The sequence below is a fragment of the Zerene cesonia genome, chromosome 7 (genome assembly GCF_012273895.1).
Source record: "Zerene cesonia ecotype Mississippi chromosome 7, Zerene_cesonia_1.1, whole genome shotgun sequence".
Lineage (NCBI taxonomy): Eukaryota > Metazoa > Arthropoda > Insecta > Lepidoptera > Pieridae > Zerene > Zerene cesonia.
In genome coordinates this window covers 6,504,171-6,530,883 of record NC_052108.1, presented here as the reverse complement: position 1 = coordinate 6,530,883, position 26,713 = coordinate 6,504,171, and the positions used below count along the sequence as shown (strand labels likewise).

Genomic DNA, 26,713 nt, shown 5'->3' with positions numbered 1-26,713 from the left:
GCCGAAAGCTAGTATCGTATAAACGTTTCCTTTGATAAAGTGAGACCTTTGATCGGAATTCTATGTCCTCGATTTGATCCTTTATTTGCAAGTAGTAAGCTCTAAGATTGCACAACAGGTCAATCAACCTGCAGAATTTAGGATTATTCGACTCAAGTCTGTTGGCAATTGTAGCTAGTCTTAGTAATTGCCTTGTCTTGAGCAGTAAGTGGATATGTTAGACTCCCCGATACACTAGCCGTTTAAAGATGATATGCTTATTTAAAGGTAAATAGAGCATACAATGATATGTTGGTAAGTTTACCACACAAAAGCTTGATTAATAAATAATTTACTATATTATATTGGTAGTGAAGGTAGTATATAGTTTTTTGAATAAAAAAATAATTGAGATTTTAACACAATGTTTGATTATTAATATGAAAATTTTGAAATAATTCCATTATTTTAAGAGGGCTTTTTAATTATTCACTGCAATAGAGACTGTATAGTTAGGTCAGCATGGAATGAGCTAGGCTGTAGCCAAAATAATTTTATTGGTTAGAACGATTCACTTACTTTCTATCAAATCCAAGATATATACGCATTAACACTGCAATTTCCAATTTCACACAAACCGGACGACATCAGTTACCTATTCCCAAAATGTACAACTTTTTCTTCTTAACGATCGCCATAAAAGCGCCTTTTAAATTTTATTCCAGCTTGAATTGCGTCGCTTTTTCAGTCATTTTTTACACAACATTAAGTCCGCTTTATACTTTCTGTTTACGGCGGCGAAGTTAAAATCTCCGACAATTGTCGTATCGCTAAACAAGCTCAGAACTCGGTGCGGTTTAGTTTGAAAGACACGATAGCGTGGCATTATTCGTAATATATGGAGAGAAACAGTGACTCTTTTTTTATTCGGTAACGTCACTTTGACCCCGTTTATGTTGTGTTATTTATTGCTTTTGATGGACTTCGTTTCAATATTTTTGTATGGGTTATATTGTGATATGATTTGTTTTTGATTTTTGAATTTATAACGCGTGGTTAGATTTGAAACTGTCAGGCGTACAACTTTCATTACCATCTACCTAACTTATGGTTTTATACACCGTAATACACTTCTATAGTTTTTATATGTACGAGTGAATTAGTAGTTGATAAAGATAATTAGCTAAACTTTTTGCAACAACACCCTTATTTAATACTTTTAAATTCAATATACAGTATGCTTTTAAATTTTTGTTGACATATACGAACTGCGCCTTACTCATGAACATAGACAGAACTTTATTCGAAGCAACCCAAAGACACAATTTTTTGCTATTTATATGAAAAAAGAAAAGTTTTTCTACGATGAATGTAGATATTTTAAATCCCTCCAATACCAGAGAAATTTAAAAGGGTTTTCAACTGTTTGATATCGCAATCTTACGGTAAGTGCTGAACGACCGAGAAGCATTAAGCCACTCATACCGTCTTATTGCAAATGAAGTTTTCATAGTATGTAAATGGGTATAATATGGAAAATACAGACTAGTTACGTTTAATTTGAGATAAGACTTTGATTTATTTGATTTATTTAATACATTTAGTAGTAGTAAAATATACATACACTATCTTTTTACCTTTATCGTTTGTAAGATGATGAAATACATTTTAAACGCATGATGTATTTATATAAAGGGAGTGTTTTTAGAAATTCGGAAATGGTATAGTCAATTTGTTGATTATCATGCGATGTTTAATTTCTTGCAAGTAAATTACTCTAGGTAATAGTGATTTATGTACTTAATTAGAAGGTACCAACATATATTTATTTTTATGAAATAAAACACAATAATAATATTACATTTTTTTAATTATCAAATTTTATTTAATTAAATACAAATTGACTGTGTCTATGGCACAATGTATCATCTAAATTTTACATTATTATAAGTTAAAAAATGACTTAAAATACAAAATTCCTATGATAATTACTGTACTTAAATTTACTGACTTAGTAACTCATGGAAGATTTTAGTCCGTTTTTCATAAATCATAGCCCCTAATAACACTTATCAGTAGAAATGCAAGCTAAAAATAAATACTCATTAAATGGAATTTCACTGAAAATATTTTAATGTGAAATTAGATTGAAGTATCTATAGACAAAATTTAAATTAATGATTGTAACAAAACCTATGATTACAAAATTGATTTAAATAAACATAAATACAAACAGATGAAAAAAGAAAATGCATCTTAAATCGTTGTACAACCTATTACGATGACGTTGAAAATTAGAAATATTTACAAATAACCTAAAACTATAATACTATACGTTTGAATATAGTTAATGTTCTGGTATTTGATTCTGCCGCTGAATCACATGTCGTGAGTATGTATTAGACCTGAAAAATAGAAAATATAATTTGTATAAGTACTGAAACGTGATAATATATACAGAACAACTAGTGCTCTTCTCCGGTTTCGTCCACGGTACATATTATAGAGCCTATAATAAGTACTTAGAGCGTGATATCTATCACATATCCAGCGGTGTTTGAAAACCGTCCAGTAGACCTTGAGATTAGGATGTTAAAACAAACAAACTCTTCAGCTTCATATTATTTGTATAGATTAATATTCAGTATATTTGTAGTATATAATGCGGGATGAAATCAATCCTAATTATTTTGTTCTTAATAAATGTCAATCTTGTCCTTAATTAGTTGACTACTTGTTGCTAAGCAAAATATAATGCCAAAACATAGCCTAATTACTTAAATTGACTTATGTTATCTTCAAGATTATTCTCTATTCTCTAATAGTGGTTAGGCTGTAGTGGAAAGAGATTTTTTACCTAGTAGTGTTTCGAATTATCATGCCAAAGAATAGTTAAGATTGCATTTATAAAGTACGTAACTACTGTTTGGTTTAAGTTAGAAATGGCCTCGTTTTAATAAAGATTTCGGGAATTGTCGACACATTTTTTCGTAAATTTAAACACGTATAAAATCACATACATTTAAAGAATTATTGATTATATATGAAGTTGAAAGGAAACATGAAAATTAAGTTTGTCGAAGTACCCGCACGGATATTAACGAACGCAAGGGCATGACTCACGAGTTGCGCTTGGACATGGCCGTTGGAGCTCGCGCCGAGCGGACGTGCCTGTTCGAGTCCCGAGATAAGTTAGAGTAATAATTTGTTATAAGAAGTGAAGTTAAGTAATTTATGTGAATTAAGTGAATTAAATTATTATTGTGACTTTAAAAAATGTGTGAAATTCCGTTTGTGTTTTTTGCTGCTCGAAGTTACCCAAGATGCCCAACGTGGAAGACATAATCAGCCCACTGAGTCCTGTATTCCAGCCTGAGCTGACAATATAAACTCGACACACTTAAAGTAGCTACTACAATACGTTTAGGTATTGCCGAGTTCTTGGATCTTTAGATGAAAAGCAAGCTTCAAAAATTACAAGACACCAATACGGAACGCGGCATCTTAGCAAACCCACAATCGTTTATACAAAGGTAAGTGCAGCTGACTATTAATACTCATTCGATATCAAGATACCCATTCGATACATTCTGAGACACAGAGTTTGTTATAGGTCATAACCGGATACAAATCGGTAAAATCGAACATGAAGATCGATTAAGACAATATATTTATTAGCGTAGCATTCTCACAACTATATATTGTTGATACAATATGTTAATGTTACATAACCATTGACGTTATTACGTACTCCCATTACTATAAAATACTGGATTCAGTACAATTATTGAAAGGTACACATCATTAATTGACGAAACGGATCACACGCTGCCAAAAATAATGCGAACTGTACAACAGTTACAAATTAGCTATATTTCGGGGTTTACGTGAATGAACAGCCATTTGCGGTCGGTGCCGCGATCTCATTACGAACGAACCGCCAAATCAGATAATTGCTGCTTAACGTACTTCGTTACAACATATGAAACGTTTAATCAATTAATGCAGGTGTGTAATCGGTGGATTGTTATGCAAATTATTTTATGTTTTGTAACATTAATAGGAGTGTATTAAATGGGATATGTAAAGGCGAGGGTATATGTAAATTTCAATCCTGTAATGAATCGAGGGGATTATATTCAATTGTATATTTCTGTTGATTAATTCATGGACTTACTGGGATTTTGTTGGGAACTTATTTGGAAGAGTTTTTTTTATGGATTCGATGAGACTTTAGTGATGTATATTAATTTATACTATAATAAAATCGCTACTTGCAATGATTCAAGCAAGTTCTATAGTTCTATTATGTGTAAATATTGATAGATAAGAAAAAATTTAAATTATAAAAATTTTGATTTGTAGCGCCCACGTGTATTTTAATGAACTATATAATCAACTGAATGAACTATATAATGGAAAATGTAAATGAATGGGTGTTCTTCAAAAAATATATCACTCTTATGCCATTTTGAACGGAATTATTGAGGGCATAAGTGGCTTCCCCAAACAAAGTTCAATAAATTCTTGAAATTCTTCAAATTTCAGAGTACGAAGCAGTTGTACACGCTGGGTGTAAGCTTCCGTATGTTTGGTTTACGTGCGAGTATCTACCTACTCTTTGATGTGAAAGTGAGCTTCTAAAATATTGATCTGTGGTAATTGTAATTCGCTTCTATATTTGTTAAGTCTATAAACTGTACAACCAATGGACATACAATATGTGTTTGTAATCGAATTATCGATGATCGATTTATCGATGATCGATCGAGTTAGTCATTAAATTTTTGGCAAAGGAGCTGGATGACAGGAGGTGTGAACGCCCATGAACATTTGCAGTATATTTCTATGAAAATGGATTTTTAACTTCGCGGATAAGGGATAGGGAAAGTATTGATGGAGTGAAAATGAACTGGAAAGGGTAAGGAAAAGGATACCCCCGCCTCCGACTCCCCCACACATCACATAAAACAAAAAACCGGTTTTCTGTGGGGGTGTGGTACTTTCCCAATAGCCCAATTCGTGCCGAAGCGTGCTCGACTCGCACACTAAAGGTTTGAAAAAGATATATATACAACTCACCGATGTTGTGTGTGTCTGTGTTTCCTACGCCTGTGTCCTGTTGACGTAGCTTCAACACATAGAACTATTAATTTGTTTTCGCACGTCCATCTGAAATATATTAAGAGGTTGAGTTAGAGAAAAATTTTACATAGCATTTTATAATTTAAATTTCACAGTTAATAGTTAACCTTGTTTCCTAATTTTGTATTTCTATATTAAACACAGCACACATTCTCCAAGGTTTCATATTTAAGGTTCTCAATCGTCTTTAAACATTTGTTAATATATAGTTAATATATATAATTGTTATACATAGCATGTTTATTTTGTATAAAATTTTCTGGTGAATGAATTCATTTTACAACCATTTCTACTATCAACGGCCATTCATTCAAACTCAAACATCTATTTAATCAATTAGACTTCTTTAAGAAACACATTTGAATCGTCATAACACAGTTTTACCATTTACCACCGGTTCGGAAGGCAGTTTCTACAGAGGAGAGCCGGCAAGTAACTCTGTAGTTGCTCTTTCTTTCATTTGTACTCAATTCATCTATGAAATGAGCACTTTATAAATTACTAGCTGTTGCCCGCAGCTTCTACCGAACGGTCTTAATAAATTTTCATGGTACCAACTTTCATCCCATTTTTAGATGTTTTAGATAATAAATCAAATTATCCTCACAGATCTCGATCTAGGAGTTTATTCTTTAACAGCGAGGAGGCAGCACCGAACTGTTCCGGGCGGTCACTCTGCCACTCTTCACACGAGTTCTCCGGCGAACGAATGCCGATTGCGTCGCTGCCGTGCCACACTGCTTTTGTTGGCCTGGAGTATATTATATTGAAGAGTAAGTAAAGAAACTATAAAAAAAGGTTGAGGAGATATATATAAATTAAAAATAATAGATTGTTATGGAAAAATACGAAAGTAATTAAATTGTTAAATGTTATATTTGTGTAGTTCAGTAGTTTGGGTCTTGGGTTCAATAGAATAATCTAAGATGAGACATGTGAAAAAATTTGAGTTTTATGACTGATATGTTTTTATGAAATTTAAGTGCTGTAAAAATGTTTCTTTTAATAAAATATCAATGAAGGGGTGGGATTCGGACTCGTATCCTTCGCCGTACTGTGGCGACGCCTAACTTCTCAGCTACCCTAAGACCACTTGAGCAATCGAAAAAAGAAATTAATTTCGTTGAGTATGCAGTTTATCTGCTATTGATCTGCTATTGGAAGGAATGAATGATTCAACGAAAATATGTAAAGAAAATCGCTGGGAAATATCTATTATACAAAAGTTCAGCATGTATGACGCAATCGGTTTATGATGATCATAATGATGACAACAATCATACATACATTTATTCGATCACAACATACGAGAAATTACGTGCGTCTCATTCATAAACACGTTAAAGAAATAAAAAGAGCAATATTTAAACTCATTTAAATGTACATCTAGTTGATTCAATCGCGGCTACCAAAAACAACGAAAGAAACACATACATGTAGGATCCGCCTTATACGAATCGTGTAAAAACACAATTTTACGAATAATATTTTACGCTTGTTTACCTAAGCCGATTGTGTAATAAGGGGAAGAAAAACAAAGGCATGATACAGAAAACCATACGATATTTTGATTCGGAGAATTGTTCGTTCAATGAGAATTTAGACCCCTCTTTTTTCCATGATTTCATGTTCTAGTACGAATATTAACATATGTGTTTGGGACAATTTGAGTCCTAATTATTCATAGTTTGAGAGAAAAATCTACTATCCTTAATTGTAAATATATTGCTTCATAAATATAATACTTTAAGTGTTATCCTCTATTTGCGTTGTTTCACAAGAGATTAAACGGTTTGTACAACCTTTACATCTTAAAATTCTAATTTTTTTTTTTTTATACAAATCTCGATTTGAACCATTTCAGAATAGATATATTGTCGTCTATGATCTATAGAAATAGGAGCTTGCTTCTATTCGATTGGGTGCTATGTCAATTTTCCTTAAAAATGTATATTTTTTCCAATCGAATAGAAGCAAGCTCCTATTTGTATAGATCATAGAAATCCACCAACAATCTAAATTTAATTTTAATACAAAAGCCTTCTAATCTTCCAATAAATAAGTTTCCAGAAACATTCAAATAGAAATCTCAAAGCGGCCAATGTAACAATTCACGTAAAACATAATATGCACAAACTTTGTCCCCAGTGAGTTTCAACGTAAGCACTCACCAATGATGGTCAATGAACACATTTTGCCCGCTGAAACTGAATATGTTCGTCGTTACGAGCGTAGCTCCGGAACCGTCGTACATGTCCATCCAAGAGTTGAAAAGCACTTCGTCCTTCAAATTTAACACCGGTAAGTGCCTGTCCGATTCCTTTTTCACGATTGATATTAAATCTTCAATTCTGAAAGGAATGAAAATTATCTTTTAAGGTTATAAATAGCTTCAATAAAATTTCATTACGTTGACATTTCTGTGACAATTTATAAAGGTGTGAAATAATTTTCGAGAATTGTATGCCAATATAATATATTCTTATTTGTTTTGTACTTTATTAAAAATGCTATTGTGACTCCATGCCTCGATATTTTTTCGATATTAAGATATACAATGAAATAAGTAAACATAAATATTTCATTTGAATGATGTTGAAATAATTGATGCGTTTTTAGATAGGTTATGACTATTAAAAGCTTAGCTGCAGATAAAAATATAATTTGTTTCGTATAATTAGTTCGTCTATTTATACAAAACTTAGGCGCTAATTATAAGCTACTAGCTGCGCGCGCGGTTTCACCCGCGTAAGTTTGTATCCCGTAGGAATATCGGGATAAATAGTTGTCTGTGTTATTCCAGTTATACAGCTTTCATTCGTTTCCACGTACCAATTTCATTGCAATCGGTTCAATTACAACAACATACATCCATCGTCACAAAATTTCGCATTCACAATATTAGTAGGAAGGATAGGATAATAAGCTCCCAAAATGTTAGATATATGTCTAACATTTCACATCTATAATATTCGTGGAATATAATTTGAAACTCACATTTAACTACTCGTAGTTTGTATAATTTAATTAAAACTACAACTCTAAATTATTCAAAGCAATTATTATAAAGCCTCTATCTAATCAAATTTCTAAATCACGTAATACGCAGTAATACAATTATGAAATCGTTAATATTGATGTTCGAAACTACAGTGTAATTGTAATACCATTTGTTATAGTTATTGCTAATTGTTCATAATGCAAATTGCATTATTAGGAAAATGTTTTAGTACAAAATGAGTTGATTCTGTTTAGCGTTAATACGATGCGGAGATTAAATCGAGAAGAATCGATATATAACCGGACAACATAGCTTACAAATTCATAATCATCATCAGCCCATACATGTTGTCTTATTCAGGCCATAATCCACCGCCAAGTGGGCCAAGTGGGGGTTAGCAATGTCACATGTCGTCGAACTTTTTAGTGGTAATTTGAATAATGTGTAGATAAATTGAAAAATCTATTCACGTCTTACACGCTCGCCTGGTTTAGAACCCTTGAGTTTTAAGTTTATAAATTAAGGATTCATAATCACTACATAGTATAAAATAAAGTCGTTTTATCTGTCCATATTTCCCTATGTATGCTTAAATCTTTAAAACTATGCAACGGATTTTCATAGGGATTTTTTTAATAGATAGAGTGATTCAAGAGGACGGTTTATATGTATTTAAATCTATTAGTACTCCGAATTAACACGTGCGAAGCCGCGGGCAAAAGCTAGTATATAAAATGCCAATATCTGGGATCCTGCAAGGAGATATTTAACTAGTCCACTCCAGTTACTCCAGTCTTAACTTATGATGAAATACATTTTTCTTATTGGTCAATAGCGAAACGCTGGACCAAGGCCTCGTCTGCTGGTAAGCTAAGGTAACTTAGCTTTATCACATATGAAAACGTTCCTTACATATAAATTGTTATGGGTAATTCGATAATTTTATCTATACACCAGCTGCTTCGTTCGCATGGTATTTTATAATAAGAAGCGTATATTTTATTCCGGGTCATAAATTTGAAAGTTGCTTATGTATATTTACGAGTATAATATAATATTTTAATCCCTAATAATATTATAGATGCGAAAGTAACCCTGTCTGTCCATCTGTTTCTTCTTCACGCCTAAACCACTGAACCGATTTGGATCGAATTTGGTACAGAGATAGTTTGAGGTCCCGCAAAGAATATGAGATTGTTTTTATCTCGGAAATCTTACAGGTAAGGAAAATATGCGGCAAAACTTCTGTCTATTTTTCCCTTTGAACACGCGAGTGCAGCCGCGTGTGAAAACCTAGTTACAGAATACAACACATAGCCAGATATTCCAGATATTCAGACCGCTTAATATCAAGCATTAAACAATTTTAATAATAAATAACTGTTGCTTTTTAGTATTATCAAGTATTCGCGGGCTAACTTTTGAATCAGCGCCAAGAAACTTTGATGAAATCGCGTAGACTAATATTTTATACTCACAATAGGGCAGCGAAAGTTTCGGAGGATAAGAACTTTGATAGCCACAAACAGATACAAATAACTCGGCTTTATTGAAATAGTATTGCATATTAAAGAACGTTGTATCACGATGAAAAAGTTATAGAAATAATTCCAGCGCGCTCTGGTTGCCAGATGGCTAAATCTTGTCAAATTTGACCTCAATATCGTATATGCAAAAGTGACCGTGTCCCCCATAAACCATTCAACCGATTTGGATGAACTTTGATACCAAGACAGTTTTGAGACTCAAGAAACGAGATAGTATTGTTTTTTATCCCGGAAAACCGTTGGAAACGGGGACTTTGTGGTTAAAACTTTTGTATTGTGTATATTTTTCTTTGACTACGCGAGCAAAGCTGGTAGTGGTGGCTGGTAGGTGGTATTTTTATATGTTAAAATAATATCTATATTATTAACCCTATATTTTAACCCAATATCTATAGGCTCTAACCATATAGGGTTACTGTTAACAATAGGAAGATATTCATAAAGAATTATGTTAGAAACATCAAGTATTATAGGAATATTAGGGTAAACTATATATAGTGAGGTTGATAAGAATGGATTTCTAGTAAATCATGTTATTGCGATAATGCTTATAGGACGATTTATAATCAACTAAAAAGGTTAACACTAAAGTTTCGAGAACAAAATGATTGATTGAATAATATATACAAAATGTATGAACAAAATCGTTTGTACGTACACCTACACCTACCTAATATATACATTACCTAAAAATGTTTATTTATTTACAAAATCATGAGAAATAACATATAAATTAATTATTATTTAATTTTCTGTTCATCTTTTCTACACGGGAAAGAATGTAAATTTTATTCTTACTTAGTAGCCAGGAAGGCGACGAAATTACTAGATCCGTTACGATGGGTTCTCGCTTGCTGGTAGCATTCTTGGTTCATCGCGTTCCTTCCCGTGCGGTTTGTTGACGTCATCATGTTCCCAGGATACGGGTCGTTTAGAGCTGCTATCCGAATCTAAAAGTTATATTATTATAGCATTACATTATTAGATATAATTTTATTTTCTATTGGGATTTATTTACATCTGATTTAATGGGTAATGAACAAAAAGAATGTTTGGATATAAATTATTCTTGCGAATAAGAAGATATCAATGAAGATAATATCCATGGAAAAGTCCTATACCAAAGAAACTTAACACATCAAATCGTCCATTGTGCTTTATAACTGCTAATAATATAAATAAATTTATAGCTATAGATTTATAATTGCTAATAGTCAGCTTTATATCACTCTTTTATTAATTTCACAAGTATGTTTGTATGTAACCGATTCACTTAGACACGATTTAAATCTACTTTAAACGGATATAATTTAATCTCAATTAATTACGCCCAAATATCAAGAATTGGTGACAAAATATTAATTTCACAAGTTTGTATTTTATAATGTTTAGATTAGGGCTATATTCGGTCAAATTGGCTTCGGCAAAATATATATAAATAATAGGTTAAACTTTTTAGAAATACCCAATCTAAAACATCCACAACGACAAACAAAAACAAACACACCTTCGCGTTTACAATATTGTTATTTGCCATAAAGATTCCCTTTCCACAAGCAATTGGCGTGCCAGTCAACAAGTCCGCCACTGTGAATTGCAGTTCAATTTCTATCGACAAATATTTGTATTGGATACACAAATGCTGGGTAACACATAACTCTGCAATTTCGTGTTCGCACTTTATTCAAATTCGAGTGAGTATTATAAATAGACACGCTCGTTGATTGAAGTGGAAAGTTTGAATCGTTAATTAGTCTGCCTTATGTGGATAATTAGACTCGTGCTCATGATATATTGGGCTAATGATTATAAAAGTTACATTATTTATAAGTCGAATGATTTAGAATTCTGATATATTTTTATAGTGAAATGATTATTCAATCAAAAAGTAAGATTACGGCGTATTACGACACCCAGTTTGTTAAGTTAAAAAAAAAATGCATCATCTGTGTCTCAAGTAATAGATTTCTTAACACAATCGAATCCAATCGAATCGTAATTAAATGGTTATGGTAAACTTATATATTTAATTTTAATTCAATAACATTAACAATAGTTGCCTGAAAAGAAATAAAAAAAAAAACATTTAACTAAAGAAACGTTATAATAATATACTCACATAGGATCCTTCAGCGAGGAAAGATTTGTCCTTCAAAAACGCGGCGGGCGAGCGCGCGTGCACCGGCCGATAGGTTGTGCTCGTCTGTTTGTATGCGCTTTGTGGTGAATACATGGATCCTACCTGTTTTTAAATAGCTATATCATACACATACATATGGATGTATAGAAAGAGTTTATACTTTATTGCATAGAGTATTATTATCATAGACGGAGCATCATCATCAAGCATAGAGGGAGATAATAATTTTTGTATGGTTTCAGGCCATATTCGACATGCCAGTTTACCGTTTCGAGCAGTAATAAAGATGCGTATATAAATGGATTAATCAATTTATTTCCTAGATACTCGTCAGATCTAGAAGTCAGGGTGACATTGATTTAATTGTGAGGTTCTCACCATTTTGCTACCACTGGTAAAAACCAAATGGTTAAAAAGCCTGTTTTTTTTTAAATAATAATATTGTTCTACAAAGAAATCAGTGAACTAACCTCAACATGTTGCCAGCCACGCTCCACTCGCAATAATAAAACATTTTCTTGCAAGACATAAGCGAGTGTTCCCAGTGGTGTTGTGGTTGTCCTCTACGTAAAAAGAACAATATTAAAAATAATTCAAAATACACTTTCATTAATCTAATAAGAAGATAAAATTTGAAAACTGCGATATACTGTGGATTTTTGTGAATTTTTAAGAATCAAAACATTTAAACATAAAAAAATATCTAATATTTCAGTTATAAAAGTTTAATTTACAAAAACCATCAAGATTTTAGTTTCAACTCCCCGCATTGACATTCGTTTATTTTACGAACATTTAATTTAAATTTCTCATGGAAGTGGAAATTATATTCTAAGAAATTCATTCGAATTCGGATTTTGTTAAAAAGTATCCCCTTTTTAAACTATATACGTTCGTACTTTGATATAAATTTTAAGATTAAAAGTCACATCATTAATATTGCAAGTAAAAACTCACATCTAATTTATATTTACCTTAATTAAAGCTGTACTTGATTTGAATATGACGGTAGCAGCTGTATACACGTCATCATCTTCTTCAAATAAATTTCCTAATACTGAAAGAACTTTCTTTTTAAATAAAACTAATAATTTAAAGTAATATAATTTCAATAACGAATGTACACTATCCTATAACATTTTTATTGTCCACTGTACTGTGAAACTATATTATTTAGGTTTGGGCTTTGTCATAGCATTTTTATTCATGAGAAATAATATTTAGAAATAATAATATAATTCCGATCAAAATACTATTTCGTCATTTTGTGAATTTAAATTTGAACTAAATAATATAATAAAACCGTTAAAAATATTATTTCATCATTTTTTAAATTTGAAAAATTTTTGTAGCTTACTCCGCGAACCTTTCTAAAACAGATTTTTTACTAGTATATATTTTATAAGCTTTTGCTCGCGGCTTCGCACGCGTTAATTCGGAGTAGTTTAATTGAAGTTATCATACATATAAACCCTATTGAATCACTCTATCTATTAAAAAAACCCCATCAAAATCCGTTGCGTAGCTTTATACATTTAAGCATACATAGGGACATAGGGCCAGAGAAATCGACTTTGTTTTATATTATATATAAAATATACTTTATTAAACATACTTTTTATTTTCTCAAGATTATATTCTTATGAAGGAAGGGAAAGAAATGAGTGTTAACACATTTTTTTTTTTAATTTTTAGTTTTATAGCATTGAAATGCTTTTTATAAATGAGAATTTTTTTTTTCAAAAATATGACTATGTACTGGTGTAATAATAATAAGCAGTTACTAAAAAAGTTAGTCCTTCATATACGTCTCGTAATTCGACTTTCGTTATACCTGTATTCCTTCTAAATTCCATGGAACTGTCTATCGAATATTGCTGTCCAGGCTCTCCCTTAGGCCCTATAATGGATACTCCTGGAGACCCCGGAGGGCCCGGAGGCCCCGGCGGTCCCGGAGGCCCTTGCTTTGACAAATAGTTAGAATCTTCGCAGACGCCAGGTTTTCCAGCTTCTCCTGGTGGACCTGGATCACCGCGATCACCTTTTAACTGTGAGATATATTGCATTAAAAAAATTATTAATGTATAAAGCATTTGATGATTGCTATGAAATTAAAACTTAAATCCATATTATTTAAAATTGAAATGATCGATTACATTACCTTTTCGTAGTCTATTACAGGCATTTCACCTTTTTCCCCTTTCATTCCTGTGGTGCCTTTATTCCCTTTTGGTCCTGTAGCGCCCTATAAAGAACAATAACATAGATAAAATCTCATATTATTAAAACTATGAGTATAGAGATTGAATATTTGGAACTTTACAATCATTTACTCTTTTCTTTAAAAAAAAAAAAAAAAAACAACGATCTCTATGTTGTGAAAAGTATACATGAGCTTCTTGAAAAAATAAAAAAAATAAAAATATTCTGTTTCGTAAAAGTGAAGTACTGTCCCCTACTGGGGTGTGGGGTAGATGATATCCATCTGTTTCACTGATCGATTTTCTTTATGAACAAGTAGGCGATCAGCCTTCTATATCCTGCCAGACTGAGACATTTTTTATTGTGCGTTCCCGGGATTCGAACTCAGTGCCCCTCGGTTCTACGCTCACGCGTTAACCACTGTACTAAAGAGGCGGTCATTAAAATTAAGGGAAACCATTATTGATTTATTTACATTTTATTATTCTATATTTTATGGATGAAAAACCCCATATAACAAAACAAAGTATTTTTTTGGAGAAAGTGTTACAATTCAGCTCTTATTCATCTACTTTTGCGTCTTGGTAAAATAAACTTTGATATCCAAAATTAACTTAATAATTAAGACAATTTACCTTAGCACCATGTTGTCCTGCATCACCTTTTGTTCCTTTAGGGCCTGGCGGACCCCGGGGGCCCGGTTTTCCCTGGGGCCCCTGTTGCCCAGCTTTACCGGGAGTTCCACGTTCTCCTTTGGTACCCTAACAAAAGGTATGCGATATACTAGACGAGACTATATTTACCTACTAGGTATCAAAGGAGTGAGAACAGAGACAACACAAAATTTGATGAATACGGATTATTCTTTACGCACACATTCAATAAATTATATTATTGAGGAAACAAACAAAAAAAAAAAAAAATTAAAACTCCCAATGAAATGTAATATACACGTATCAATGCCAATGTTCCTCAAACAAAGTCTACTACATATTAGATTATAAGTGATGAATTAAATTGTTTATAATATATAAAATAATTTAAAAACGCGCATCATCAAAGATGACAATATAACTTATCACAATAATAAGATTACGTTCTTTGAACTCACCTTTTCCGATTCAGTTGCATTCCCGGCATACCCCGGTTCGCCTCGTTCTCCCCTCTCTCCCTTGGGCCCCGGTGTTCCCATGTCTCCCTTTTCTCCTCTATGTCCCCTTTCTCCGTGCCTCCCATGAGTTCCATCTTTCCCCGGTGGACCCACAGGTCCTAGCAATCCTTGATCTCCTTTGTCTCCCTAATACATGAAGGTCTTAAGTAATTTATCAAAGTTCATACATAAAGTATATAGAATACTATGTCATATAAATAAATTTTGTTACGAAAACATTTTCTTTGCAAGTTAAGACTTGTACAAATTGATCACATATTCATGAAAAGCTCAAAATTTTCTCAATGTCACAGTCACCCTAACCTTGATCATCGCATGATAAAATCTAAATTCTTAGAGATTCTTTAATTATTGATAAAGATTTACAAATTGTTTATAAGAAACTAATCAAGGCAAGTAAGTATCATGATGTGATAGCGATATTTATGGCCTCGTCAATTTACCTTGGGTCCTGTCGCACCTATATCACCTTTAAAGCCCCTGAGCGTTTCTATTATAGCGGCATCTGTGAAAAGTTTTGACGTCAAAATCCCTGAGATTTTTTCGAAATACTTAGAAAATCTTAACGTATATGAATATTTAATTTATTCATTATTTGAGATTTATGTGTTCACAATATTAGATGCTAAAAATAACATTTCTGAATACACTTTAATAAACACATGATAATTTATTAATAAAGCTAAGCTAACTTATAAAGAATTCCAAGATGATTTTAATGTAAAAAATTAAACTATTCACGAAATACACAAAGCTCCAAATGGCCAGTAAAAATTCAAATAAAGCACCACACCACAGTTTAAAATTATATTTCACTTAACCGGCAAATGGAATAATATGTGATGGATGGAAATTTCGTTTCTACAGCGGCATTTGTGGTGGCTTGGCACGATTCACGGATGTAGATTGAATGTATAAATTTTGTGGAATTGTTAGCCGAATTCGTATAAAACTTTTCGAGCTAGTAAGTGCTCATTCTATAATCTGTGTTTGGATAGCGAATTTCTATGAAATGGAATTGTATAATAGAGAGTATCATTTGAAGGTGGGTTGCGCCACAAGTCCACGTGCATATTTCAAGGATAGGTAAATGGAGAAGAGCATAAAACTAATAAGGCAATTATCGGGTAAGACATGAAAGCCTTGTTAAGTAGCATCAATAATGTCATATTAAGATATTTTGAGTTCACTTGAGATTATACGCAAAACAAAACTAAGATACGCACCCGAGATTGAAAAGCAATAATTAAAATTAGTTGAATAACACAATTGTACATAATAAGAAATACATACTCATACGTACATCACTATAATGTTTCTATTACAATACGAGGATAATATTCCTAATGAATACAGCCATAACTTATCCCTTGTTCATTCAATCGGGAAATGACATGGCCAAAATTTTATACACAACCGTTTAGACAAAGATGTCCCGAATAGATAACATCTCTTATTTCGTCCTATAAAAAGACAGAACGCACATAACCTTTGGACAATAGGTCGGGTCGGGATAAGGATCAAAGCTAATAGAGGCAAATAGAAGCTACAAAATATTTGGGATTCAATCTACTTGTACCTACAGTTACGTTGTATTTACATGCCCGGAATTTGGATATATTAAAATATGTATTGTGTTATTATTGTGAAGAATACCCGAGATTTATGTATTGAAAATTATTTCGCTATTGACTTTTAATAGTTGGCTTGTCAATAACATTTTATTTAAGGATCATTTTGCAAGGCCTAGACCTAATTAGTTTCATAATAATATGTATGTTAAACTAGATTTTCTTTTGTTAAATTATAATAAATGATAAAATATTATAATTTTATTAAAGTAAATGGTTTTATATAAGATCTTTAAATTATCCCACGTAAACACATAGTCTGCACTATAAAGCGTTTGTATCAATTTATTTTGAATTATGCGAAAATATTTCCTTCTATTGTTGCCAATTTTTCAATAACTTTTCCAAGCCTCTATTGCTAAATGGATTTAGATGAATTTTGATCCATAGATAAAGTGTAAAATTATTAAAAAAGACACAAAGCTTATTATTAAGAACAGCAATATTTAAAAGAAAATTATTTTTTAGACAAAAGAAGAAAAATAATACTCACTTTCTTCAGGATCTATATCTGTATACAATATGGATGAAAGCTTCGCTGGTAGTCCTGGAGGTCCTAGGTCGCCCTTGTCACCCTTTTCACCTTGAAGAGATTTGTTTGATAGTTAAACATAGACAGACACCTTTATGAAATTCTTTCGGCGTCTTGTAGCATAAATAGTACGTTTTTAGATTGACGTATTTGTTCTAGTTGGGCTTACAACACTTTATTTCAGAGCTATTGATATTTCTATAGAAATATAAGAATCAATAATCTTATCCGAAAGAATTGAATTTAAGGAGGTATTAAAACATGGTCTTTTAAAGATATATCTCCTTAATAATGAATAATAATTAACGAGTTTCTTTCAATATTAAAATTCGGAAGAAATATATAAAACATTACTCTTATTTTAGTACAGTCGATTAATAAATGTCCTAACAATTACTCGCCGTCGTCACTCAACTCGTTAAAGCTCAGATCATTACAAATAACTATTTCACAATCGACACAATCCTCCTTTTGGCGCAGATGGTTAATAAATACAATACCTCGTTCACCCTTTTCCCCGGGATGTCCATGTGATCCGGGAATACCGGGTAGTGCGTTGACTCCAGGCGCTCCAGTATCACCCTTCTCTCCTCTGGGACCCGGAGCACCATCTAGACCCTAAACGTGGAATTTTTTCTAATGAAAATAGTGGATTATTCTGGAAGTTTTGATTTGTGCGGTAAAAGAACTACTAATAAAACAACTAATAACTAGTATGAAAGAACCTTGATTATTTGTTACAAAAGTTTAATCGTGAAATTATTCTTACCTTATGCGTAATCACTTGTGTGATAACTTCTCCTTTTTCTCCCTTTATTCCCTGATCACCACGAACACCTTTTTCACCCTTTTCCCCATCTCTACCTGGTATACCTGGAGGGCCAATGGGTCCTGTATCACCTTTTTCACCTATGACGGGCTCTTTTGTCTCTTCTATTTCCTGTCAACATTACATCTGACACTATTTGTTTCTAGCGAGTTAAAACAAATACTTATATTTTACACTAACATATATTTCATATTAACAATGTATATATATTTATCAATTCTATGGTGTGGTCTTGAGTTCAACTATTATAGATTTATTTTTGCAGACGCATTTTAAAAACATAAAGAAGCAAAAAATATATTACTAGTTAAAAGTTCCTACTTTGTTTAAATATGAATAGTTAAATTGTGTTTCCAATAGTTCTTTTAACTATAAATTTCTATAATCACCTTATACACTGTGGTTCCAGGCGGCCCAGGTGGTCCTTGCGGGCCCATTGGTCCTGGAAGACCGGCGTGTCCTTTAGCCCCATCAATCCCAGGTTCACCTTTAGCACCATCTCTGCCATCCCTTCCGGGTATTCCATCATCACCTCTTTCACCCGTTTCACCTTTGAGACCCATTGGTCCTCTTTCTCCTTGTGGTCCAGGAGGACCCTTTTTGATTGAAATTAATACATTATTTGAGATACATTGTTGCTTATATTGATAACTAAAAAGTTGTCAATGCTCTAATCCAGAGCAGAATCTATCAATATGCAAATTAGCAGTTTTATGCATTGATGCATTCAGAGTATTCATCAAGATTATTATTTTGTTTTATGGTACCTATAATTATAAAAGATATTGATAATTTTGTTCCTTCATTCTTTGCTGACATTATAAATTGTAACTAAATATAAATTGTGATTTGCCTCTTTGTTGTGTTGCTATCTATATCCGAAAAATATTTTATATTAAACTGTTGTGTGTACTTAATTAAAATATATTATTATAAATATATATTATATATTGTGATAGCACTTCTAATTGAAAAAAAAATCAACATCTTACCGTCTTACCGGATAATCCAACGTCACCGTCTTCGCCACGTGCTCCGGGCGGTCCGGGTGGCCCGCGCATTTCGGGCATGCCCCGTAAAAGTTCTGATACCACGTCCTTTGAGCACTTGCAGTCCTATGTATTGCAATATGATAATGTTACTATAGCTTTTTTAGCGGTTATCATTTGCATATGTGGGAGTCGAGCATGCTTCGGCACGAAATGGGCCAGCTCGCACCGGGAAAGTATCACACCCCCATAGAAGACCGGCGTGAAATAGTAATAGCATGCTACTTTGTTCCTTTCGGCAAGTGGAGGTGTTGGAGGCTCATATCCTTTCCTATCCTATACCTCTCGTCAATCCTTTCTTAATCCCTTTCCAATTTTAAGTCGGCAATCCATTAGCAGAGGTGTAAGGGCTGCAATCGACCTTACGCCTCTCCAAATGTTCATGGGCATTGGTTAGCGCTTACCATCTGGCGACTCGCCTGCTCCATTGCCGACTATGTCGTATAAAAAATAATAATAAATATGTTAATGTAATTAACAAAACAACTAACGTCTGTTTAAAAGTACATACAATCCTTGTAAATAATGAAATAATAAACTTACACCGCGATCTCCTTTTTCCCCAGTAAATCCTTTAGGACCTTGAATGCCTGGTGGTCCTTGGGGACCTTGTGGTCCACTTACTGAATTTCCGGGATCGCCCTAAAGAAATATTACGAAATACTGAATGGTAGTTACATTTAATGTGGATCAGATAAGGTGTTTTTGTGTGGTTTCGAAAAAAACGACGCTGTCTGCAATGAAATACGTGTTTCTATACTACGTATCCTATATAACATATTATATACGTTACTATTGGTTACGAGACTGATTTCGGTTACTTTAATTACTAGAGCTAAGAATTTTATATTTATATTGCTCTTTTCTACCATATACATACAATGTTTCAATAAAATACATTGCACATGTATATTAATTCAGAGGAAAATGTAGTGATTAAATCATTACGATTTAGAAATATTTGTGGAATTTTACCTTATCACCCTTGTCGCCCTTTTCGCCCCTTTTTTCCAAATTTGGTGGTTTATCTGCATCTGTAAAGAATTTCGCAATTGTTTTTTTATCATTTTCTGTTTGTCAACTTTGTTGTGTTACTGTCCCGGCATACACTGTTCTTTTGCCTTACACTTAGGGGATTGAAAATAGATGATGCCCATTCTCAGAACTTCCCGATACGCACACTTCAAAATTTCATATGAATCGGTCGAGCCGCTTCGAAGAAGTATGGGAACGACCAGTGTGGCACAAGAAGTTATATATTAGATTGGGAAAATGTTACTTAAACGTATGTTTTTGGATATTATATATGTAATTACAAATGAATATGATTACATAGTATGAAACTATACTTAATATTGTCTTCGTTATTTGCAGATATTGTACTTATATATAAATTTTAAACCTTATTGTTATATGTATTATGGTAAGAACGTACCTCCATCGAAATAATCGTCCGACGGAAAATCTGTAAACTAAATACTCGATATCAGTATTTTATTTAATTTTAGCAAAAAAATTGTATCACGACACAAAAAGCTATAATTAACTAAAACACAATGTGAAGCTGCTACAATGCAAAGCAAAAGCAGTGAAATAAATAAATTAATCGATCACTATCAATAAGCAACACACACAATATAGTAAATATAATACCAAGTGTTTTACATACGGGTTTTTTAAGAAAATCAGCTTTTGGGTTAGCCTAAAAGATTAAATTAATGTCAATTGAGAAAGACCGAAAGTATTTCAAAGACTTTTTGTTTTTCATGATCACAATATCACTAAATAAGGCGAAATAAATTGGTTATAAAGTAAAAGATATAAATAGTTCTCGAACAATATTAATTCATCGATGAAATAATTGTTATTTTAGTTTTAATTAGTGTCCAATAACAGAAAAAATCACGTGTACAAAACTGATTTATTTACGACTTCATGGGAATTACATAATATTTTATACCGATAAAAACTATCTAATCTTTTCGAACAACTGTTTATATCTTTATAAATTGTCATTAAATCTATGTTAACAGCTATTAACTTACATTGTTATTGGTGCCCGAATCATTGTCATTCTACGGAAGAAATAACCAACAGTTAATAAATGAGAACCCTTTCAGCACATAGATACCTAAACGTATTAATCAAAGAATAATCTTTCGCTTTAGTTATGTTAGCAGAACGTGTAGAAGATATCTCTCGGAAGAGATTATGGCCAATGTATTCACATCGCCAGATAAACAATCAAGTTTTACAGAGCAGATCACGAATATGTATATGGAAGCTAAGATAGTATAGAAAGAACATCGAAAAGGCTTGTATGATAATTTATAATTGCCAATTGCTGAAACTTGTAAGGATGAAACTAACAATCAATGAGTGTTAGTTTCATCAACATAGCGCTGACAAGTAAAAATAATTGCTCGCATTGGCGAGGAAATTAATTAGAATAAACCTTGGTATTTTCAATATACATAAAGCCCTACAGAAAATTCCTCTTTATAATACAGCGATTATTCTTTAATCATACAAAAGAAGGAATAAAAGTACAAGTTTAACAAGATATTTATAAAAAAGGCGAAATACGCAAGTAGTGACATACATAAATTAGTTGTACGAGAGCTTAAAGCGAACATTGACAAATTTGAAGTAGTCCATTAACTTACGCTAGGCGGAAGTGTGATATTCTGTAAGATAAAATAATGTTAAAATGGGATTTTCGTATGTATTAATGATATTTGTGAAAAATACTTACAAATGTGCAAACGTCTTCGACTCCATTACCACCGGAGTATATTTTCATCCTTTTTATTGAACCCTGAAGGAGAAGAGACACTTATTAATTTATAATATATTTTACCACTGCCAACGACAAAACTTTCAGTTTTGCTACTCCATACCTATACAAAAATAATTGAAAAAACTCAAAAACCCGCTGAAACGATAGATACATCTTAATTGCCTAAGCACTTGCTTTTATGCTCTTAAGGATTTTTTTAAATCCTGGCGATCCTATTCAAGTTAAAAAGATGAGCTCGTGAAATAATTGTATTGTCACTAATCCTTGATAAGTGTACTAAATGGATAGTGGATTAATATAATTTAAATTGAGAGATTTTTTAAGCGGGTTAAAATCGAATCCAAAGTAGTTTGCATCGAATCGCAAATATGTAAATATTTAAGCATAAATGTATAGGAGAAAAGTCGCAGATATTTCTCGAACAAATGGAGTGATTGGCACATAATAGATGTGTATAAAATGCATTTTACAAAACACGAATTGCACCGTGCTCAATAACAAAATGATTGACTACGTTCAGTTGCGTTCTTTATGAGAGTAAAATGGTATGCTGGCATCGGCTCCGTATGGAGAACGCAATAAAAATAGCATATTTTACAATATTATGGCGCAGATTTGATACACAACGTATTTTATGAGATGCAGACAAGATGTAAAATATTACTGCGTCATCTAATATCCGTTCCCAATAATATAGTGAGGTGAAAATATCGCTGAGGGAAATTAAATTAAAATACGGTCTACATAAATAGACATTTGAGTGTTATTCCAGTATTGGAGTATAGTAAATCCATTTTAAATAGGGTTATACATTTTGAGTTACCGTTCTTACAAAATCAGGATAAATTATTTATTGAAGTTATAGTATTACACAATTATGAATTGAGATTAGAGTTATTAATGTGGATACATTCACTGTCGTTAATTTATTCGTTGGTGCAGATGAAAGTTATATTTACAAAACTTTTTTCCTACAAACATGATATAGTAATGGCAATGTTAAAGTATCGTAGGTATGAAATTACCTCTCTTATCCCTAAGAACCTCCCTTATCTATAAACATGTAATTAAGTCTTAGATATTACAATACTATAGCGAAAATCATGAGATCTTGTAGAAAATTATATGAACTGTAATCTTTCCGTGAATATATATACTTAAAAGAAATCCGATTATATTTTAAAACAATAATTGTTTTACACCTATTTAATATGTCAATTTCAATCCTTATAATATACGAAATTTATGAAAGACTGTCAGTATTTCACATATATTTAAACAATGTATTTATTACGGAGTCACCGTAGCCGAAAGAATAGCATTTCGGCTACGTCGAAGAATCCTATTAAAGTATGGTCACCGATACACTGTCAAACGATACTTCGATACATCATCCCTGTTAAACCATTTTTCACACAATCTGATCGCCACAGCTACATATTAGTTCCTCAGGTCCGCGTGTCAATTTTTTCCCTTCTCAGTGACAGTGATTTATATGACTTTGTTATTAGATATCTTGAGGTAATTCGTTAGAGGACTTAGTGCAAATGAAATTTGCTGTGAACGGGCAGTTATCTGGTAAGCATGTGATTATCTATGACTTTATTTATGGGTCTTGTTTAACTTCGAGTGAACAGCAGTGTTCTGAACTACTGAAGCTTTTAACTATCTAAAATAGATTTAAATAATTCCAGGTCATCATAATATGCTACAGTTAGTCTAGAGACGATAACAATTAATTACGACTTAATTGAAGCTGGCAAGGCGGCTACTTCTAGATCAATAAGCACAGGGATTGAAAAGTCATTTTCAGAAAACTAAGCATATTGTGTTAAATTAACTATAAAGAAATGAACAATATACTGAAGCATGCTATATATTTTGATATATTTATTTTCCTAAAATAAATACCAATATAAAAAAAATAAAAATAAAATCTATACTATTAAAGAACTTAAAGGTAAGAGGTTCTTTGGAGGAATAAAGGAACTGATTTTAAAAGTTCTTTCAGCATTTAATAATTACGCGATCCCAGAGTAATATGGGTTTTAATATGTACCACGGGCAAAGCCGGGCGGATAGCGGAGCTAGAATTATATTTGGCTTGAATTATACGTATGTGTCACTGTCAAATAATTATATGTTATTTTTATCATAAAGCATCGACTATAAAGCGTGTTCAGTTGTTATAGATAAAATATTTAATTCTGTTGCCACAACACGCCAGGAGCTTTACCATATTCTTACCTTTTATTACAAGTTAATGCCGCATGAAATATATTCCTATCACGGTATTCACCGTAATCTTTCATATTTTATTATTCGTCGTCAAGATTTTTGGCAAGAAAACAAAACGTGATACGTTTGCCAAGGAGACTGTTGATTTAATAGCATCAATACTTTCAACTTAAAAAACGAAGTATCTTTAGAAATTTTCAGTATTTTATATAACACAATTTATTTAGATTGATGATTAGTAAATTTTCAAAAAATCAAACACAAGAGAATACAGTAGTTTTTTTTATAAAATCCGTATTAGTAATTGCATACAACAAAATTCCATAGAAAACAAAATATGAAATTTTAAACAATGCAAAACCTACATTCACTACGTATCTATGTCATCAAAGTAAATGTTGTGCAATAAATTTACGAATGCTTAACCAATTTACACTTATTATTTGATCCTCATACAATACAACGTAGTAAGTATACAAGTACCATAAGCAGCTTTACTGTGCGGTGTAGACAGTTTCTCAGGTGCGCTCTATAACATACTAGTTTGTTTTGATAGCAAATCACGTTTATGTCCAATGCTTGCAAGATTCGTCTTAAACATAAACTGCTATATTAATTTATACATATTCCGCGTTGTTTTCAAAAATTTATGTACGAATGCAGGTACGTTATAATTCTTATGAAAAACAAATGCTATAAAGCACAAGTCTTTTAAAAGTACAGAATACCAACATTCAAACAAAACATATAAATTAAGAGGCTCACCAAGATATAAATCAGAAACGTGCGTCCAACTTTGCACTGAACCGAAAACGTATCCTCAAAATCCTTACAAACGAGCGAAGGTGAAATTAAAATGGCCACACCAAGTATTCTAAATTCAAATGTCGAGCTGCGTGATGAATTCTCAGGAAATACGAGTTTTTGTAACAACTACTCGGTTTTATATAAAAACGTCTAACGTCGAATATTAGTCCGCGCTAACATATTATTCAGGATAAATAGCTGTTCTCTTGGAAGCGTAATGAAATCGTAAAATTGGGAACAAAACTATGCGTGTAAAATTTTTATTACAGGCTGTTAAGGATTCATCAACGCCGAGATGAAAATACTGGCCACTAAAAAAGTATTTCATTTTGATATAAAAATGTCCATACATATTTAATTGAGAATTAATACGCTAGTGTTTCACGAAATTGGCAGTCATTTCTTTCGTAAAGGATAAAAATATGCTGCGAAATACCTATATCACGAAATGAAATTATTTCCCATGGTCATAACTAGTTATATTGCAAAAGGTTACGCATGGTCCTTTCATATTTCAACAAAGCAGAGAAATAACGGAAACTTTTGCCCACATTGGAACATACATTTCCTACTTAATTACGAATATATTTTATTTCCGAATGTACAAGCTAAGCCTTATCTAACATATCATAGTATTTTTCCATAAATGTATGTAATGATACTAGCCACTCGTCCCGGCTCCGTCTTGATTGACCAGATAAAGCTTTCTAATGGTGAAATAATTTTTGACACGAGCCTAGTACTTTTTGTTTTTAAACATTAATAACGGACGCGCAAGATCAAATTTCCTTTTTACAGTATTAGTATAATTTTTCTTTATAAATATACCGCTAAAATATAAAATACAAATTCTGCGTACACGTGTATTGTGCTTCATTGCGGCTTGTATTCAAATTATTGCTTATTTTCATTTTTTACACTGAATGATTTTTTATCCGAGTGAACTTGAAAGCGTAGGTAATAAAACGCTATTTGGCTTATTTAACTTCTCCATACGCGTAATGAATAAGTTAAAACCTTTCTTTATAATACACTAGCTCAGTCTAGTAAAAATCGGCCACGTATTAATTCATATCGGACTTCATTTAATATATTGTTTTGAAGACTAAAAATCAAACAGAAATTAAGAGTATGTTTTTAATTTTTTTTTTCATTTGAGCACTTACGTAGTTACTATACAATAAACTACAAATATGTTTATTTTTAACAAAAACTAAGTATATATTTTATTTACACTACGTTTTCACCTAATAATAAACATATTATATAGAAATATTTACAATTAAATATAAAGATAATTTGCTGTTTTTACGATTAGAATTCTTCTGTACAAATATTTTTTCCCATAATTTTAAGTGATATTAAAACATGGAATCTTATTTACTGGTAATAATCAGTCGTTTTTCATTTCCACGTATTCGAACGACAAACATGCAAACGTAAGAATTTTCACGTAATTATCCTATGCCCTGGAAGTGATATAACTAACAGCAGTCAAATTCAGCAGATTAACTATTGCGTGATGGTATAATAAGCATGTATATAATTTTACATACATTTAATTAAATCTCATATACTTAGTCTGGCCATAAATACTGTTACACTTAATTATAAAAAAATATTACATTTGAATTTCGAATCT

At 32.1% G+C, this 26,713-nt stretch overlaps 1 protein-coding gene across 3 annotated transcripts in view; it reads right to left on the bottom strand.

Annotated features, from left to right (window-relative positions):
* Positions 1–1,864: 1,864 nt before the first annotated feature.
* LOC119828337 (collagen alpha-1(V) chain-like) overlaps positions 1,865–26,713 on the bottom strand; it is a 64,585-nt gene continuing 39,736 nt past the window's right edge. Inside the window, exons 4-27 of one of the 3 annotated variants that reach the window (XM_038350460.1) lie at positions 21,982–22,044; positions 21,272–21,301; positions 20,896–20,928; positions 20,662–20,698; positions 20,202–20,260; positions 19,770–19,868; positions 19,170–19,292; positions 18,567–18,773; positions 18,118–18,288; positions 17,849–17,966; positions 17,310–17,399; positions 15,629–15,690; positions 15,126–15,311; positions 14,650–14,775; positions 13,974–14,057; positions 13,647–13,860; positions 12,787–12,869; positions 12,283–12,375; positions 11,792–11,914; positions 10,471–10,622; positions 7,296–7,475; positions 5,732–5,875; positions 5,062–5,151; positions 1,865–2,384 (exon numbers count right to left, since the gene is read on the bottom strand). In XM_038350460.1, coding sequence (XP_038206388.1) covers positions 2,327–2,384; positions 5,062–5,151; positions 5,732–5,875; positions 7,296–7,475; positions 10,471–10,622; positions 11,792–11,914; positions 12,283–12,375; positions 12,787–12,869; positions 13,647–13,860; positions 13,974–14,057; positions 14,650–14,775; positions 15,126–15,311; positions 15,629–15,690; positions 17,310–17,399; positions 17,849–17,966; positions 18,118–18,288; positions 18,567–18,773; positions 19,170–19,292; positions 19,770–19,868; positions 20,202–20,260; positions 20,662–20,698; positions 20,896–20,928; positions 21,272–21,301; positions 21,982–22,044 — 2,625 coding nt within the window. In that variant the 3' untranslated portion in view covers positions 1,865–2,326. Of the gene's footprint in view, positions 2,385–5,061; positions 5,152–5,731; positions 5,876–7,295; positions 7,476–10,470; positions 10,623–11,791; positions 11,915–12,282; positions 12,376–12,786; positions 12,870–13,646; positions 13,861–13,973; positions 14,058–14,649; positions 14,776–15,125; positions 15,312–15,628; positions 15,691–17,309; positions 17,400–17,848; positions 17,967–18,117; positions 18,289–18,566; positions 18,774–19,169; positions 19,293–19,769; positions 19,869–20,201; positions 20,261–20,661; positions 20,699–20,895; positions 20,929–21,271; positions 21,302–21,892; positions 21,914–21,981; positions 22,045–26,713 lie in introns of all 3 variants that reach the window. The other 2 variants (XM_038350463.1, XM_038350461.1) reach the window with 2 other exon arrangements.